General features: G+C 43.6%; 1 protein-coding gene across 1 annotated transcript in view; it reads right to left on the bottom strand.

Moving 5' to 3' along the window:
- The window catches only part of FHAD1 (forkhead associated phosphopeptide binding domain 1), a 119,445-nt gene that overhangs the window by 75,205 nt on the left and 24,516 nt on the right, over positions 1-19,724 (bottom strand). The window contains exons 3-4 of the mRNA XM_081056020.1: positions 15,249-15,455; positions 3,170-3,425 (exon numbers count right to left, since the gene is read on the bottom strand). Coding sequence (XP_080912146.1) covers positions 3,170-3,425; positions 15,249-15,455 — 463 coding nt within the window. The remainder of the gene's footprint in view (positions 1-3,169; positions 3,426-15,248; positions 15,456-19,724) is intronic.

Raw genomic sequence — 19,724 nt, forward strand, 5'->3', positions numbered from 1 at the left:
TTGGAAAAAATTATAATTCTGGTTTTGAGATCACTTGGCTATGAACACTGTATTTTAAATTTCTGGGCTCATTTTTGTCTTCTTATGAAGAGAGAAACTGAACCACTTGTTTTCAAAAGTAATGAAACATTCATGAGTGCTAACATTAACAATTAATGAAGTATACACCGTCACATTTGTGGACACTTTTTCATTTTGATTCCGCATTTTTTATTGATGCGTTTTAGAGCCAATGACTCCCGCCCTGCCTCCCCCCCCCACCAGGTCCCAAACAAGCAGAACCCTTCTCAGTTATGCCCAAGTTGCTTTCCCTGTGATGACAAACGCATCCAAAGTCAGATACCTCCTGGTGTGGCCAGACCTTGGCCATGTCCCCTCCCTGCCTCATACTGGCTGTCATGTCTCATTGCACTTTTTAGGTGGTCTCGAGCCACGTTCCTCCGGGAGCACACCTTCACCACACTGACCATGTCCTCGCCACCCTCGCCCTCCACACAGCCCGGCATTCAGTCCCTTCCACCTGGAATGCTGTCCCCTATGTACTGAATGTCACTTGCCTTTTATAACAGTACTCAGCTTGAGTGTCGCTCCTTTGGGGACACCTTCCTGATCCCTCAACTAAGTCAGGTCCTACAGCTCAAGGGGCACCAGGTACCTGTCCCGCCAGGTGTTGTCACTTTACAGATGTCTTTCTGCGATCACTTTGTTCATGTTGGTCTCCCTATGTGGTTGGGGACCATGTCTCAGTCTGTGACCCTCAAAATGAGTTTACTAATCCTGTTTTACAGATCTGCAAACTGGGGCACAGAGAGAGAAAACCTCTGCCCACGCTCACGGCTAGAAAGAGGTCAAACACCAGTGCGGACCCCCACCTGCCTCGATTCTGTTACGTATGCACTGGTGGGGAAAAGTGCCCAGGAATGGTGTTTGGGAACAAGAGCGCAGTGCCTGGCCCATATTCATAACTAATAACTCATGAAAGGCTTGGCGGCCACCAGTGCTTTCCATGTGTAAACGCTGGTGCTCACAAACACTGTGAGGTGGGTGCTATTGCTAATCCTGCTGAAACATGGGGGGGGGCAAGGCGCAGACTGAGGCCACACATCCCATCTGGAAAGGGGCAGAGTCAGGGTCTGACCCAGATGGTCTGGCTCTAGGGCACACAACCCTCACGGTAGTAATAGGCTCCCAGTATGGTGAACTCATGAACGAGGGAGCAAATGCCTGATGAAACAGTTAAGGTGAACAACTGTCTTGGTTTGCCTGGAACTGAGGAGTTTCTCGGCGTGGGGGACTTGCAGTGCCAACACCAGGAAAGTGTCAGGCAAAGCGAGACGAGTTGGTCTCTCTAGAAATAGTTGAGAAAACAAAGCTCCACACTCACTTGGGTTTACCCAGCCTCTAAGATGACTGCTAATAATTCTTGCCCCTTGGTATTCAGGCCCATGTGTAGTCTCCTCCCACACTGGACACAGCTGACTGTGTAACCAATAGGATGTTGCAGAAATGACAAAGAGTGACTTCTGAGGCTTGGCCTTAATAGACACTGCAGTTCCTGTCTTGCTCTCTGGGAACACTTGCTCAGGAGGAACCAACTGGCCCATTGTGAGGACACTCCAGCAGCTCTCTGGAGATATCCCTGTGGTGAGGAGCGGAGACCTCCTGCCCACAGCCATGCGAGTGGAGCGTCTCGGGAGCAGCGGATTCCCTTGCCCCAGTCAAGCCTTCATAGAACTGCAGCCCAGGCCTCAGCGTGGCTGCACAAGAGACTATGAGCCATGGCCACCTTCTAAGGTGCTCCCAAGTTCCTGACCCACAGGAACTAGGACAATACTTTATTTATTTGTGCTTTAAGTTGCTAAATTTTGGGAGAATTTGTTATGCAACAATTGATAGCTAATATATATGGTATGTTAATTTGACATCAAAAAACTGTTTGATGTAAAACAAAAACTGTTGAACTCCAGTTAACGGTATATAGGCTAAAATATTTAGGGAGAGGACTACAGATGTGTGCAATTTATTTTGAAATGCATCAAAAATAAGGTGGATTAATGAATGAACAGGAGGATGGATAGACTGATAGGTATGCAATGAAGAGTACAGAAAAATGTTAGTGGTAGAATTAGGTGGAGAGGGGGTTCTCTGTAAACCTCTTTTTACTTTGCTGAATGTTTGAAAGTTTTCATATGAAAATGTTGGGTTGAAATGGCTGAATAATTTCTTAATGTGGGAGGTGGGTACATGATGACGATGATACAAACTGTAGAGACATTTCATTTACTCCTTCGTTTGTCTATTTCACAGTAATAACTATTATTTGCATGGTTGAGGGAGGTGACTAGGTGAATCGTCCTGAGTGAGACCAGGGGAGGGCGTGGAGCCTCTGAGAGACCTGGGGCTTCAGAGGGGGCTGGGGCTGGGACACAGAGGCCAGAGGAGAAAACCTGGGAATCACACCAGGGACAGAGTCAACCCCGCTACTCTGCCGGTGAGGCTGCTGAGGCCAAAAGGACTGTGGCAGACAGGAGTCTCCTTCCCAAATGTCACGAGGCCTTCCAGGGGGAGAGGGTGAGGGAAGGAAACCCTGAAGGCTGTGTGTCCCCAAAGTGACCTGGCTGTGGTAACAGTCACTGAGATAACCCACCTTAAATGTGACTGAAAAACATTAGATGAGATTGAATATGTCACCTCTGGGGAAGCAATTTTCCTCGATAAGCCTCAGTCTCCGTTCATCTCGAAAACGGTAATAAAATATTTAAAAACTTCCTAAGGCAAGGAGGATTTCAGTTGCCAATATTTCTGCACATCTAAGTCAACATGTGTAAATGTAGATCCTGCTGGGGTACACATTCACATAGACGTACGTACGTACACACACACACACACACACACACACACACACACACTCACCACAGAAGTACCGACATGTGCGTGTGGATAGAGCACAAAGTCTGGAGGGATTTGCACCAAAAAGTCCACGGGGGGAAATCAGGTGAGCAGGGTGACAGCTGATCTTTAATTGTTTTCTTACTTCCTGTTTATCCCAATTTTTTCACAGTTGACTATGCTCTACTTTTAGAGTCAGAGAAAATAAGTGAAACACAAGACCCATCCTCACACCTACAAGCCCATCCCTGAAGCCACCAGTGGACGTGCCCACAAATACCTTGCTTGATGATGGGGGAGCGGTGGGTGCTATCCACCCCGAAGGAGAATATCTTTCCGCTGGCACTCACAGGCCGCTTGTGGGAGGCAGGTGGGACGAGGGTGGGTCTGGGGAATCCCTGGGACCAGCTCTTCTGCACTGCCGCTGGCTGGATGCCTGGGTGGAAGGGCATCTGTGGCGGCGAGGGTGTCTGGTTCGGGTGAGGTGCCTGTGGCCTTGGCCAAGGTGCTGGGCCCCTCACCCATGGGAAGGAGACCTGCAGGGGCAGATAAGAGGGTCACAGGAGGTTACGATCAGCTGGAGTGGTCTCCACCCCTTTGTCCCATCCTTAGGTCTCAGCTTATAAGCCACCTCCCCCAGGAAGTTCTCCCTGACTCTCTCCAAGACTGGGATGGTGGTCCCCACCATGGGTCTCACTGCACACTGCCACTCCATTTATCGGGTGCAGCCTTCATGACAGGCACCCCACCAAGAGGTTCCTATGCATTAACTCATTAAATTCACCCGACACTCTTTGATGAGACTGAGGCTGAGCAAGACCTAGTGACTTCCCCAAGGTACTAGTTTTGCTAGTGAGCTGCTGAGCTGGCAGAATGTTATCTCTAAGAGGATAAAAGCTTTGGCCTATCGTGCCCACCACGTATCCTCCATACCTAGAATAAACGCCTAGCACATACAGTAGGCCCTCCAATATTGGATGACAGAAAAAAGGAGCCAATCACTGAGATTCAAGCCCAATTTGCCAGGACCCCACAGCCTGCTTTCTTGCCATCTGCACGGCACTTCTGCTCTCTGAAGCCGAGAGCTCAGGGGTGGCAGGGACCCCGTCTGTCTCATTAACCTTTGATTCTCAGCACCCACCACCCCTGATTCCTGGCAGACGCTCCATAATGTCTATCCAGGGAACCTCTCTTCATCTAAATCGGGGAAATGTCTGTAGTTACTTAAGATGAAGAGCACATGGAAACCCATCTCACCACGGAGAAGCAAATGCTGAGTGGGGAGCTGACAGCTGGCTTTTGTGTTGGTTTAACGCTTAGTGGTGGCTTCTCCCTGTGCCTAGTGGTTAAGCAGTGAGATGGGTGAGCGCCGTGATTTATACCATTTCTCGCACTTGACTGTCTGTACCTCACAACAGCCCTTCAGGGGAGGAGGTTGCCTTATTGCTGTTTCACAAAGGAGGCTTGGAGGTTAAGGAACTTGCTGGTAGTGAAGGAGAGGGAATGCGGATCAAGGTCTGCTGACATCTCTCTCTCTCTCTTTCTCCTCTCTGTCTCCCTGTCTTTTCTCTCCTCTTCCTTTCAGTCTCTCCTGTCTCTGTCTCTTTCTCTCCCAGTTCTCTTCCAGAAAAAAAAAACACAGTTTTCAAGTCAGAAGCTAAGTTCACAGGTTTGCTGCCTACGTAGGACCACACATCGATCCTCCCCAGGGTCGCGGTTCTCCTTCTGTGGCCGGGAGAGAAGATGAGCTCAGAGACACACAAGGGAGCACTGGCAGGGAGACCTTCCTGTCCCCACTTACTCAGGCTCCTGAACCCATCTTTTAGCTGCAGTCTTTCCGGCAAGGCGAGACTCCTGCGTGCTCCCCTGTAGAGCCTTTCTTGGAAATCAAGCCTGGGGACGATTGTCCCAGCATCTCTGTCACCCTTTTCCACTGGTTTGATAAAGATTGACTGAATGAATGGGCTGAAAGTGAGAAGGGGTAAATTCTAGTGGGCTTTACCTCAGCCTGCTGGAAAACAAACCTGGGGACTCCTGGTAGGGTGGAGGAGCTCCCTGTTATGCTGGGGGTGCTCAGGTCAGTGTGCCTCACCACCAACCTATTGCAAGGGTGCTAAAGGGAAGGTCACACGCCTCACGATCTCCCCTTCTGTAGTGGACGGACCAGCACCCACTCAGCTCTTCTGGAGGTTCTGGGGAAATCCCCCTCCCTCTGGGACCTCATTGTTGTGGGCAGGGCTAAGCGATCAGCCAATCGAATTCCCTGGCCATAGTGATTGGTTCAGCAATGGGGGATGGGAGCCAATCAAAGCCAAGGAGACCCAGGAAGACCTGGCTGGATACGAGGATCTGGAGTGACCTTGAGAATGGGGGCGGCATGAAGGGAGTGGAGCTGGGACATGGACAAAGGGAAGCTGTTGTTGTTGTTTTCAAATTGCAGTAAATAACATACAACATAAAATGTATAATCTTAGGCATTTTTAAGTATACAGTTCAGTAGTGTTAAGTATATTCACAGTGCTGTTAGACAAATCTCCAGAATGTTTTCATCTTGCAAAATTGAAACTCTATTCCAGGGGTTTCCAAACTTTTTTCAACGTTTTTTACCAAGGGCCACATGCGGTAACATACACAAACAGCCGGGCCACTCACTCGAGGTGAAGTACGTATTGCCTCACCTGGTTTATTTAAGTAAACTAAATATATTTTTGGAATTTGCTGCGGGCCGATTAAAAATGGATCGCGGGCCACAGTTGGCCCGCGGGCCGCAGTTTGGACACCCCTGCCCTATTCCCATGAAACAACTTCCATCCCTCCCCCACACCAGTCCCTGTAACCAGCATTCTACCTTCTGTCTCTGAATCTGACTACTCTAGGTACCTCGTATAAGTGGAATCGTACAGTATTTGCTAGCGACTGCCTTATTTCACTTTGCATAATGCCCTCAAGGGGCATCCATGTTGTAACGTGTTAGATTTTCCTTCCTTAATAATACTCCACTGTAAGTGTATATCACATTTTGTTTATTCACTCAGTATCGGGCAGTTGGGTTGTTTCCACCTCTTGGCTACTGTGACTATGCTGCTGTGAATATGGGGGTGCAAATAGGAGAGCTGGTTTTCAGCTCTGGCGGGGTTTTACCTGGAACTGCTCAGCGCCACGAGGTGGGTCAGAGCTGGATGCTTGCAGCACACAGAGCCCGAACGACAGGGTCCTCAAAAGGGGAAGGTGCCCAAGATGTGTAAATATAGCAGACTCCAAAGGGCTCTTTGGGTTCAAAAATTAAAAATCAAGTTTGTTTTCCCCCCCCTCTAAAGCTTGTTGAATGAGGGTAGCTTTAATTGGAAGGTTAAAGTTGCTTTTTCTAGTTAGCAGGCCTGCTCTATCAAGGTTTTCTCAGAAATTACTGCTGGTAACTATAAGGACACAGGCAGGGGAAAAGCAAACTAAGAAAAAGAGTCACATTACAAGTTAGCTCTGGGGCTGTGCTCACATTAGAATGTATACGAAGCTTGGGGTCAAGGTCAGTTATCACACCTGTCTTTAGAAACTTTAGTTCAAAAATACATGCTAATGTCTTTTCTCTTTTTTCCCTTTTCTGTTCTCTGTGGCATATTGCATGGTTGGTTTTTCTGTTTTGCTTTTGAGGGAACATATGTTACAGTCCTGATTTCTTCCACACTATCTTTAAAATAGCAGGTTGTCAGCCACCTGGATTTAACCGTGACTATATCCACTGCTGAATTTTATCAGCTCGAACAAACACCGGTCAATGATTTACTCAAGAAATCACAATCCATTTTTTTTCAGATTATCTACTTGTTCTTTGTATTATCACTTCAACATCTGCTCCTAACCCTGTAAAGGGTGCATGGGATACCCTAAAAAAAAATCAAGGTAGTTTTTGCCTAGGGTGCCCGCAGGACACATGCGTTCTGCCAGGAAGCCCCAAAAGTGGGGAAGATGACCTTGCCCTTGGAGAGCCTGTCACATGCTCTGCTGTTTATAAGTAATCACTAATACGCTACGGCTATGAACCAACATGTAGAGAAGGCACACATATACCAGAGACTATGCTGTGGGCTTCAGATATAAGTGGTCTCATGTAATTGTCAGAATAACCTTGGAGTAGGGGGACCATTTTCACCCCTATTTTGTGGATTAAGAAACTGAAGCTCACACAGGTCAAGTGACTTGCCCAAAGTCCCACAGCCAGGAGGCGGTGAGGCTGTTTGACTCCAAACTCCTGTGCTTTTAGAGCTTCTGGGTTATTTGAAGTCATGATTTTTTACTGCTTTCCATACTTCCAAAAGGATCTTACAGGAATGGTTAGTAAAGAATAGATTTTCCACGTTAACAAAAGAAAATAGATGGTGTGAAAACCACAAGACGTCACATGGGCTACCTGGAAACAGGATTTACTAGGAACATGCACAATTCCCTCATGGCAGCGTTATTCATGTGGTACATGCCAACAAAAATACCCACCAATGTTCAGGCCGGGAATTCACTCATTTGTCAGTTGCATTGATAAGTTGGCTGTGGATGTAAGAGTTCACAGCCAAAGTCAACAAAAGCATTCCGTGAGACTCAACTGGTCGTATGGAATTTACAAGAAAAAAACGCTATTTTATTATTATCTGTAAAGAATGTGTTCCACATTCTTGATGTCAGTAAACCTTATGCTATATGTGCATATGTTTTTTCAGTTGATCGGCAAACATTTACCACCAGTCACTGGCTGTGCCCAGCCAATTGCCTGGTACTCACTGTAGGTGTTTGCCAACTGCACAGAACAACTGGTACACAGAGCGTGAGGGAAAAGACCTTTGACTGATTCTGGGACTGAAGAGAGGAAAATACACTATAAGCCTGGCACGTCTTGTAATATTGGAAAGGAACTGCCCCAAAATAAAAGTGTGGGGCCATTCAAAGGACACAGCAACCAACCTGAAAGTGGCCAAAGCTAGACTAGTTTGGGCAACAAAATAGATACTGTAGGTTGGCTTATAACCCAAAGAATACAATAAATACACATGAGTCCATACTGAATAAATACATGATTGGGCATCAGTTCATACAACGACAGGGGCGGTCCTAACAACCTCTATACAAATTCTGAAGGGGGAAAGGGGACCTGTGATGAACGAGTACCTGTTGGGCAGAAATTGGAAACTGAAGCTCAGACAGGTTAAGTTGTAGTTGGAATGTGAGCTGGGCTCTGTGGAACCCTTCCTCGCTTCTTCACTGTACAGCAGAGAGCAGCAAGGAATACAAGCCAGCAGAGGTTGCTCTTTATGTTGGACCAGGTGTCACGACGTTGCATGAAGGACACAGGGCCGTGTTCACAAGTCACCTGGGAGAGTCTGGCTGGACTGGGAACTGGGCAAAGCAGGCTAAAGGAAGCCCAAAGATGGGAGGCCACGTTTAGCCCTGTGGAGCTCCCCACTGGCCCCGTGGTCAAGGTTAGCCCAGAGCCTGACTGAGTCATTGCTGCTGGAACCATGCCATGCACCAAAAAGTGGGTGGGGTCAACCTGTTCTTTATTCTGGGCATTTCCATTAGATTTGCCATATTTCAGGACCGAGAAAGACACGGTTTATGTATTCGGGTGACGTAGGTTTCCTAACCCAGCTGCTTTATAAGAACACCACCACTGTGAATAGGACAGCTGGTTTCCACACCTCCCTTCCTGTAACTCAGAAAGCACTAAAAAAAGGCAACAACAAACAAAACCCACAAAATGGCAGGCACACCTGACTTTGTGACTTCAATTTCCCACGCCAGGTGCTGAGGCACAGACTCCTTGTTATTACCTAACAGTTAATTCAGGGCATTTATTGCAGGTTATGTCCTGCACAACTCCAGGGGACGCTGTCCACATGGATGGTGAGCCTGGAGTTGTGCAACATGGTGGCCCTAGGTTACGCTTTGGTGAAAGAACTATGATTTACAAAGTACACTCCTGGCCATATCCTGCCTGCCAATGTACTCTGTCAACCAAGAGTTTTTCTTTATATTTTCCTATCTTGTATGTCATTCCATGGGTAATTTACTTGCAAATGTATCCATCTGCTAGCTGGGGAGGTTCCCTCTCCAGAGGAACACTCACAAAGGAGGGACCCTGACTGCTGACGTGTTTGCTTCATTCTAAACCGGACAGTTATCATGCGCCTATCGTAGGTGCCAGATACTGGTCTAGGCAATTATATACACTGCCCACTTAACACCACAGCAATTCACGTGGTAGGAACTATTGTCACCCCAATTTTACAGTAATGGGAACTGAGGCTTTGAGGGGTGAAGTGACCTGTGCGTGATTCCACAGGTAGCGGGAGAGCAGGGCTGGGACTGCAAGTTAGCCTGACATCGTGACGCACGTTCTAACCACTGTGACATCTGCAAACACGTCTAGTTCCCTAACTTCTCCCCACCAGCCACATTTGTCACATCCTCCTTTATTGGTTATGGTCACCGCAGAGCCTGAATTAAATGTTTTCATTTGGGAACGCGTTGTCAGGAAAAGAAAAGTTATGATCACCCAACCCTTATGACGTCAGGATGTCTTCCTTGAAAACTCTATCCTGGGGGAAACACAGTGCCCTCACCTGGGACCCAAAAATTACTCAGAAACAAGAGCACGCGGGAATCAAGATGGCCACAGATTTCTTAGAAAAATGGGGCCTCAGAATATTCGATGCGAGATGGTCTTCAATACTTCCTCTTTTCAAATTTTCTTTCTTTTTTACAAATAGCCCACAGGTCTGCGTCACAGGAAGTGGAATTCGTAGGAATGTGTTACTGTCACATGGCTGCCCTCACTCAGGCCTTTCAAAGGACCCCTCCATTAATAAGAGCTTAGAGGATGCTTGCACGGAAGTCTCTCAATCTAGGAAGACCCGAGCAGAGATCAGTGGGGGGAAGATGGGGTCAGGACGAGTTCTGCTGGAAAAAATTGCTCACTGGACAGAAAAGGCTCAGGCTGAAGTGCCTGGGGCACAGGCCAAGGGAGCATTTGTGCTTGCACCTGGAGTGACTCGGGGAAGAAAGCACAATGCAACTACATGTAGAAATAAGAATTCCAGAAATTCATGTATATTCAAGTCACCATGAAAGTGTGCTTTGCTCTATTTGAAAACCAGTCGATGATTCTGCTCTAGTTAGCATGACTAAATGGTTCTCTCTCCCCCGCCATTATCTGCAACGGGGGACAGAGTTTAATTTGCACTGACTAGCTGTGTGACCCTGGGGAAATTACTCAGCCTCTCTGAGTTTTGGATTCCTTGTTTGTAAAATGGGAATGCTGAGAGAACCCACCTCATAGGTTGTTGTAAGCATTAAATAAGGGAAAGCAGGTAAATTGCTTAGCACAGTGGCATCAAAACATCGTCTTCCTTCTTCTCTCGTCAAGGTGAGAGCTCTTCACCGCTGTTACCCACTCTTATCTGGTATAAGAAGCACGTCTTAAAATGAGGTACCCCTTCCGTATTTGTATACCCATGTTTATAACAATTTCATTCTTGATGGCCAAAAGTAGCCCTGGACAGATGAATGGATAAACATGGTGTATCCACACACTAGAACATTACTCAGCCTTAAAAAGGAAATTCTGACACATACTACAACATGGATGAATCTTGAGGACATTACGCTAAGTGAAATAAGGCAGCCACAAAAGGACAAATACGGTAAAAGTCCATTTATATGAGGCACCTAGAGTAGTCAGATTCATAGAGACAGGGTGGCTGGGGAGAGGAAGGAAGAGGGAGTTTTATTTAATGGGCATAGAGTTTCAGTTTGGGAAGATAAAAACGGTTCTGAAGATGGTCGCACGACAATGTGAATTGTATTTACTGCCACTGAACTGTACACTTAAAAATGGTTAGACGGTAAATTTCATCACAATTTTAAAAATTAGAAACAAAAATCCCAAGTACCTCCAATGTTTCTTGGTGGGGGGAGGGATAAAAACGGATAGAAATGTTCAGGAAGTGGATTATAGTGATGGTTGTATAACTCGGTAAACATAATAAATTGATTAAATTGTACACTTCAAATGGGCAAAGGTTGTTGTGTGAATCGTACTTCAGCGAGGCTGTTAAAAGCCAACAAAGAAATGTCGTGCTCCTGAGGAAACCTCTGGGGATGATGGATATGGTCACTGTTTTGTGTGTGGCAATAGTTTCACAGGTGCAGACATGTGTCACAACCTGTCAAATGATATACTTCAAACGTGTGCAGTTTATTGTATGTCAATTATATCTCGATAAAAAGGTTTTTGAAGAAAGTGGCACCGTATTCCGTACATGAACAAACTCCTTATAGTTTATGAAACAATGCCCCCTTTCGATGGTCATTTTAGATTTCAAATATTGTGTCCCTATAAATAAGTTTTTAATAATTATCTTTGTATGAAAAAATGAAAAAGTGCAGATATTAATTGGTTGCCTTCGCCCCGCACTGGGAAGCCACAAAATCAGAATTTCCCAGGGAGGGGGCTGGGAACCTATAATTTTTCTGAACATTCCAGAAAAATTCCTTTAATCAGACATGTTAGAGGAACATAGACTCAAACTTCACAAACTTGGATTTACAGACTTGGGGTTTGAAATTCCATTTTCTTTGGTTCCTAAACAAATCCATAAATGTGCCACGATTCTAAATTGGGGTTTCCTTTCTGTTGGGGGTGCGTCAGAATCATCTGGGAGCTTGTGAGAATGCGTATTCCCAGACCCCACTCCCAAGGGAGTATGAGTAGGGTTGCCAGATTTGCATAAATAAGTGAATAAATAAATGCATAAATAAAATATAGGGTGTCCAGTTAAATCTGAATTTCAGACAAACACCAAATATGTTTTCTAAAGAAATATTTGGGACCTACTTATACTAAAAAATTATTTGTTTCTTATGTGAAATTCAAATTTAACTGGGTGTCCTGCATTTTATCTGGCAACCCCAAGTATGAGTCCTTGGGCCTGGGGTGAGGCCCAGGGACCTGCATTGTTGGTCCCCTTCCCATGTGGTTCCCACGTGGGGATCTTTAGAACCTGTGTTGAAGTCAATCCCTCTGGGTCAGGAGCCCCTCCTCAGGCTGCCAGCAGACTCTACCATACTACAAGAGCAAACACGCTTTAATGTTGCCCCAAGGAGGGTAAGGCAGCTGAGCAGCAGCAGAAAAAAACACCGCTCCTGATTTTCAAAGACAAGAGTGATGGATGTGGCGTCATGGCCCACGCAGCCTGAGGGATACCGTTGATCTTCTTGGAGTGCATATTTAGGGCTGCCCAGGGGCCCCAAACCCCAGAATTCTGTCTAGAGTCTCTAAATTTTACTTATTTATACTCAGCCTCATCCCAGAAAGAATTTTAAGCCTCAGGGGTCTGAGTCCATGCAGCATTCTTGGTGCTGGGGAGTGAGGCACAAACACCACCTCATGGGGATACGCGTGACAGATAATAATTGTGTGCTCACCATGAATGGGCACCGTGATGGGAGTTTTACAATTATAACCGTCTCATTCAGCCCTGAGATAAGCCTGCGAGGTCATTGCTGTCACTGGCCCCATTTTGTAGATAAAGAAACCAAGGTTCCAAGCGGTCCAATGGCTTGCTCAAGAGCATACAGAATAAACAAGTGGCGGAGTTGGGATTCTGACCAAAGGCTGTGTTGCTAACCACTGTGTAATCCTGCCTCCCTGGTTTACCGTATGTTCCTTGTGACTGAGCTTTTATGGATAAGGTTTGTGTTACATTCTGTTTAAACTGGGGCCGTGCTTTAGGCCACGATCCCAGGAACATTTCTGATCTGGGGTATGACAACAGCTTCTCTCAATGCCACACACTGTTGAGAAGCCTAGGCATACAAGGAACCCTGGCCAAGGTCACAAAGCTCGGAAGCCAAACACACTGATCTGCCCAGGAAGGAAGCGTCTATCTCTGAGTTTTCAAAAGCACATACCTGCTTTCCACCTCCCCTCACCAAGCTTCACATTTTTAGGAAAACATTATAGGTCTGTTGGCTACTAATGTATTTCCCTGAAAATAAGACCTAACCAGAAAATAAGCACTAGCATGATTTTTCTGGATGCTCGTAATATACGCCCTACCCCCAAAATAAGCCCCAATTAAGATGGTCAGGCAGATGGACGCAGTTAGTATGTCTGTAGCAACACACCACAGACGTATTGAATTATAAAATAATAATATTAACATATAATTAAACGTAAATAATATTAATGACATTAATACTTAAAATAAATAATATAAATTATAATTAAATATTTGTAAATACCCAGGTGGGCACCTTTGGACGAGAGGTAAATGCCTATGTAAACAGATGAACTTGAGACTTATTGCCGAAGGACCAATCGGAGTACACACACAAAACGCACGAATAACGTGTGCACTTGATAATGAACGGATGTAGTTGTGTCTAATATGAATCTTCATAATTCAATACATCGTGTGTTGTAACGGACTTACTTAATGCACTCGTGTGAAATAAAGAAACGTTTTCTGAATTCTGTTGACTGCAATTTTTCGTCGCTTTTGTGTGGACCATCATTCTTAATAGTCATCATTTTTGTTGCCACTTCTGTCTCGTAAGTCATCAATTAACACTTGATTTAATGGTAGATTTAAAAGGAATAATACTTTGATCCCCAGACAAGATGAGTGCAAAAAGAAAGAGCTATTCCGTCAAGTACAAGAAAGGAATCGTGGCGGACTCCTGGGGCAAGAATCTTACGGCTTTCTGCAAAGAGAAGAAGTTGGATCTTCGAATGGTCTGAAAATGACAAGCAGAGCACGATAACCTCAGTCAACAGGTGGACGAGGGAAATGCTAAGAAGCACAAGTATGGATCAAGTCGGCAACCATTATTTCCTGAGCTGGAAGACATCATCTGGGAATGGATTGCTGACAGGATAGCAAAGACTTTGGTTGTGCACTGGGCTGATAGTCAAGCATTTGCCCTTACAATGGCACCACAGTTAGAAATATCCCCAGAAGAATTCAAAGCATCACAACACTGCCTGGACGGCTTCCTTCAGCGACATGAACTGTCTCTAAAATGGACAACATTGTTCAAGCTGGAAGATACTGAGGTTATTAAACGTGCACTTGCATTCAAGTCCTTTGTTGATGGCATCGACTTTTCTAAATACCAACTCTCCAACATGATTGCTATGGATGAAACTGCAGTGTTTGTGGGCCAAGGATCTCAAACGACAGTTGATCAGAGGGGTGCCTCGTCAATCTACAATCCCTCCACTGATTACGAAAGTGCACACGTTACCTGTATTTTGGCAATTTGTCTGGATGGAAAGAAAGCTCCGCCTCTAATCATCACTAAGGGCAAGAAAGATAAGGTTAAATGTGTTTCAGGCATTTATGTTCTTGAAACTGAAAAAGCCTGGTGCACACAAGCAGTTACAAGGAAGTGGGTTGATTTAATGCTGCCACTTGTTTTGCGAGGCAGCCAAAGAGGTCTGCTAGTCTGGGAATCAGCCAGCACTCACCACGCTAAAGACATGAAGATCTTCCTTTCATAGAGAATAGAGCAAATAATGATTCCCACAGGAATGACTGCCTATCTCCAGACTCTCGATATTGCCATAAACAAGCCATTCAAGGACCATTTGTGAATGGAAATCAGTGACTACATTGAAAATAGAATGGAGAGAAATCAGCGTGGAAACTGTGAAACCCAGCCTGCAAGAGGTGACTTGGGTGAAGATTCATGGGATAAAACCACTGACAGCTGTGTTGCCAACGCACTACGAGCAGCTACATGAACAAGAGGTGCTCATTTAAGGAGAGCTCTATTGCTGGGCATGAGAGATTGGGGCCAATGGTTCTACAGGAAATGGAGTCACAAGAAATTCAAGCCAGAATTCAGGGTTTGGAGAATTATGACGATGTCCAGAAGAAGATGACATGACTGTATTTTAATACATGTAGATTTTTGTACATGAATAAATGAGTAAATGTAGATTGTTGTACGTGAAAAAATAAGACATTCCCTGAAAATAAGCCCTAATGCGGCTTTTGGAGCAAAAATTAACGTAAGACCCGGTCTTATTTTCAGGGAAATACGGTATAAAACTCTTGCGTGTAATTCCACAAAATGCCCAGAAGAGGGCGTGAGGACTCGCTCCTCCAGGAACCCACTCAGATCGGTCTGAACTTCGCAGAATTGAGACCTGGGACTGCCACTGTGTGTGTAGCGTGAAATCGGTGACGCGCTTTGGACGAGCTCCACCTTTGGCTGCATCTGAGCCTCGAGCTGCTCGGAAAGCGACACAGCACTGCACTTCTGCACCCCCCCACCCCCCCCTTCCGTGGGGGGCTTGTACTCACCGGGGATGGATTTTCGATGACCAGTTCGTAGGTCAGCCCTCCAGACCCAAACCTCAGGACGTCTCCGGGTAACAGTTTCACAGCCACATTCTGAATGTGGCACTCGTTGACAAAGGTGCCGTTGCGGGAATTGAAGTCCTGGAGAACGAAGCTGCCGTCGGCCTCGTTGTATTCAATGAGCGCATGATGGTTGTCGATGTCAGTGGACTGAGAGGAGGAGGAGGAGGGCGGTCATAGCCAGGAAAACAATAAGGACATTTACTAGTGTCATTGGGTGCCAGAATGTGCCCAGTGTCTCATCTGGCTAGATGGGCACCACAATCCTCATTTTAAAATGAAGATGCTGAGAGTCAGAGAGGTTAAGTGACTTGCCCAAGGCCACACAGCCAGTGCATGGTGAAGCTGGGATATGTGCTCTCTCTGACTACAGACTCAGGACAGGTGCCCAGGTTGTTGGGTGGGGAATCAGGTAGGAAATTCAGGAGTCTGATTGGGCACTGGTTTGGCCAGGGAGTTGGCCATTGTCTATTTCCCTCTCCCCATGCAAGTACGCTTTCGGTTGTTCCAGAAAGCAGGACAGAAAGCAGAAATGGCCCAAACACAAATCAGAAAGGTCTGTTGGCAAGTGACAACCGTCCATTTTTCTGCAAGGAAAATGCCAAGTTTACGGAATAGGGTATATTAAGTTGAGGGGAGGTTTTGCAATGATTGTTGTATTCTTTTGTTTGTGCTATTCATTTTTTAAAAATATGTTTTTCTTAATACTACAGAAAATGAGAATTAGAGAAAAGCACAAAGATGACATTAAAATCCCCTAGGGTCCCATTTAACACTGTGGTTCACGTCCTTCCAGTCTTTTAAATTGTTTTTTATGCTTGTAATCTTTAAAAGTTTAAACAAAATTGAGATCATGTCATAGAACACAGTTTTATAACTACGTTTTAAAAAACTGTGATGTACAGTGAAGGTTTTCTCATGCGATTAGTTATTTCTATTGCTTCTTAAAAGCCTCTCAGAGTTTACCTAACCAAAAGGGCCTGGTGTGACGACACTTGCCTAAAAGAAGGAGACCCCAGAGAATGTGTCTGTGAATCAACAGTGGGGTCAGACGGCTCCTCTATAATTCCACTTTAATAAGAAGCAAAACTCAGCCCCCAGGAGGAAATACCACATTCCCCTGGCATTGTGGCCCTGGACTGTGGGCTGCAGGGTACATGCGAAGTCTTGGGTTTTTTCAAGACACTGCCTATGAGGCATCCACTCTAGCCCAAGACTTTGCTACTATTTTCTAAGTTTATCTTCTCAGTGTCTCATCTCACTTTCATACAAAGAGTACTTGTATTTAAAAATCTGTACTGAAGCCCCATAATATAATAACCAACAGCTTCTATTAATAATATAATAAATAACTTATATATTATTAAGTAATAATATAACAGCTTCTATTAATAGAATATATTAACTAAAACTTACATGCCAGGAAATTTGCTAAGTGCTTTACTGCATTATCCCATTTCATCTTCACAATAATCCAAAGGGATAGTTCTCCATTTTGTAAGTGAGGAAACTGAGGCACAGAATGATTAAATTTGCCCAAAGTCACTCAGCTTGACTAGCCTGGCTTGTACCCAGGTTTACCTGGTTCACATGTCTGCGCTCTTACCCACTTTGCAAATTTCTACTTTAGCAGTGAAAATATTGAAACACACAAAAAAAGCAGATAGAGCTTTTTTTTTTTAAAAGCTCTTCAGATTAATTTCAGATAGAGCAGCCTCCAGAAAAAGGAAAATTATCCAGGAGTATTATATAATGATAAGGGGGCCAGTTCTCCAAAAAGACACAACAATCCTTAATGTGTATGTACTTAGCAACAGAGCATAAAAATATGTGAGGCAAAGACCTGAAAAAACTGAAAGGAAAAACAGATAAATCCATTATCATACTTAAAGACTTCAACATTCCTCTATTGGTAATAGATCCAGCAGACAGAAAATTAGTGAGGATAAAGTTGAACTGAACAGAACCATCACTCACCTGGATCTCACTGACATTTATAACTATGTCCTCCAGCAACAAAATACACATTCTTCTCAAGCTTATATTCTGAGTCACAAGATATACCTCAACAGTGCGGCCGGATGGCTCAGTTGGTTAGAGCGCGAGCTCTCAACAACAAGGTTGCCGGTTCAATTCTCTCATGGGATGGTGGGCTGTGCCCCCTGCAACTAAGATTGAAAACAGCGACTGGACTTGGAGCTGAGCTGTGTCCTCCACAACTAGATTGAAAGAACAACGACTTGACTTGGATCTGATGGGCCCTGGAAAAACACACTGTTCCCCAATATGAAAAAAAATACCTCAACAAATTTAAAAGAATAGAAATTATGCAGAGTATGCTCTCAGATCACAATGGAATTATACTAGAAATAAATAGCAGAAAAAAAGCTGGAAAGTCCCAAAATATTTGGAGATTAAAGAACACACTTCTAAACAGTACATGGGTCAAAGAAGAAGTTTCAAGAGAAATAAAAAATTATCCTGAATTAAATGAAAATGAAAATACAACTTATCAAAATTTGTGGCATGCAGCAAAGTCAGTGCTTAGAGAAAATGTTATAGCATTAAATATGTATATTAGAAAAGAAGAAAGATCTAAAATCAATATCTAAGCTTCCATTTTAGGAAACTAGAGAAAGAATGGCAATAGAAATCTAGTGCAAGCGGAAGAAAAGAAACAAAAATTAGAGCAGAAAGAAATGAAATAAAAAATAATAATAAAACAATAGAGAAAAATCAATGAAACCAAAAGCTGGTTCTTTGAAAATATCAGTAAAATTGAAAAGTCTCCAGCAGACTAACCAAGAAAATAGAATATATAAATTACTAAGATCAGAAATGAAAGAGAGGCCATCACTATGATCCCACAGACACTGAAAGGATAACAAAAGAATATTATGAATAATTCTATGTCCACGAATTTAATAACTTAGATGAAATGGACCAATTCATTGAAGGAAATTATGTACTAAAACTTACATATGGACTAGATAATCTGAATAGACCCATATCTATTAAAGAATTTGAATCAATATTTAATAACCTTCCAAAACAGAAAGCATCAGGCCCAGATGGGTTTACTGGTGAATTCTATCAAACATTTAAGTAAGAAATGATACCAGTTCTCTACAATCCCTTCCAGGAAACAGAAGCAGAGGGAACCCTTCCCAACTCATTCAATGAAGCTAACATTAGTCTAATACCAGAAAAAGATAAAGATATTATAAGAAAGAAAAACTATAGATCAATATCTCTCATTAACATAAATGTAAAATCCTTAATAAAGTATTAGCAAATAGATGTTTGCTAATGTTTAAAAACAATGTTTAAAAACATTTATACACCACAACCAAATGAGATTTATTCCAAGTATGTAAGGCTGGTTCAAAATTTGAAAATCAATTAATGTAATCCATTGCATCAACAGGCTAAAGAAGAAAGACCACATGATTATATCAACAGATGAAAAAGAGCATTTGACCAAATCCAACACCAATTCATGATTTAAACAAAACACACCAAAAAACTCTTGGAAAACTACGATTAAGGGGGGAAACCTTCTCAACCTGATAAAGAACATCTACAAGAAACCTAAAGCTAATCTCATACTTAATTGTGAGAAATTACAAACTTTCCCACTAAGATCAGGAGCAAGGCAGGGACGGCCTCTTTCACCACTCCTTTTCAACATGGTACTGGAAGCCCTAGCTAAGGCAATAAGACAAGAAAAGTGAAATAAAAGGTATATGGATTGGGAAGGAAGAAATAAAACTGTTTTTGTTGCAGATAACACGATTGCCTATGTAGAAAATTCCAAAGAATCATCAATAACAAAAAACTCCTGGAACTAATAAGCAATTATGGCAAGGTTTCAGGATATAGGTTAATATACAAAAGTCAATTGCTTTCCTATATACCATCAATGAACAACTGGAATTTGAAATAGAAAACACAACACGATTTACATTAGCACCAAAACATGAAGTACTTAGGTAAAATCTAACAAAATATGTACAAGATGTATTTAAGAAAATTACAAAATCTTGATGGAATAAATCAAAGACCTAAATAAATGAAGAGCTATTCCATGTTTTATTTGTAATTCTTTAATGATATGTGATGTTTAGCAACTTTTCATTTGCTTATTTGCCGTCTATATATCTTCTTTGGTGATGCCTCTGTTCAGACCTTTTGCCCATTTTTCTTTCTTTCTTTCTTTTTTCTCTTTTTGAATCCTACAATACGTGACCTTTTGTGTCTGGCTTCTTTCACTTAGAGTAATGTTTTCAAAGCTCACCCATGTTGCAGCATGGATCAGTATTTGATCCCTTTTTATGGTTAAATAATATTTCATTGTATGAATACATGGTACTTTGAGCTTGTCCATGTATTTACGCCTTTATTGGCCAAATAAATTGC

Source organism: Rhinolophus hipposideros, assembly GCF_964194185.1.
Source record: "Rhinolophus hipposideros genome assembly, chromosome: 8".
In the NCBI taxonomy this organism is placed as follows: domain Eukaryota; kingdom Metazoa; phylum Chordata; class Mammalia; order Chiroptera; family Rhinolophidae; genus Rhinolophus; species Rhinolophus hipposideros.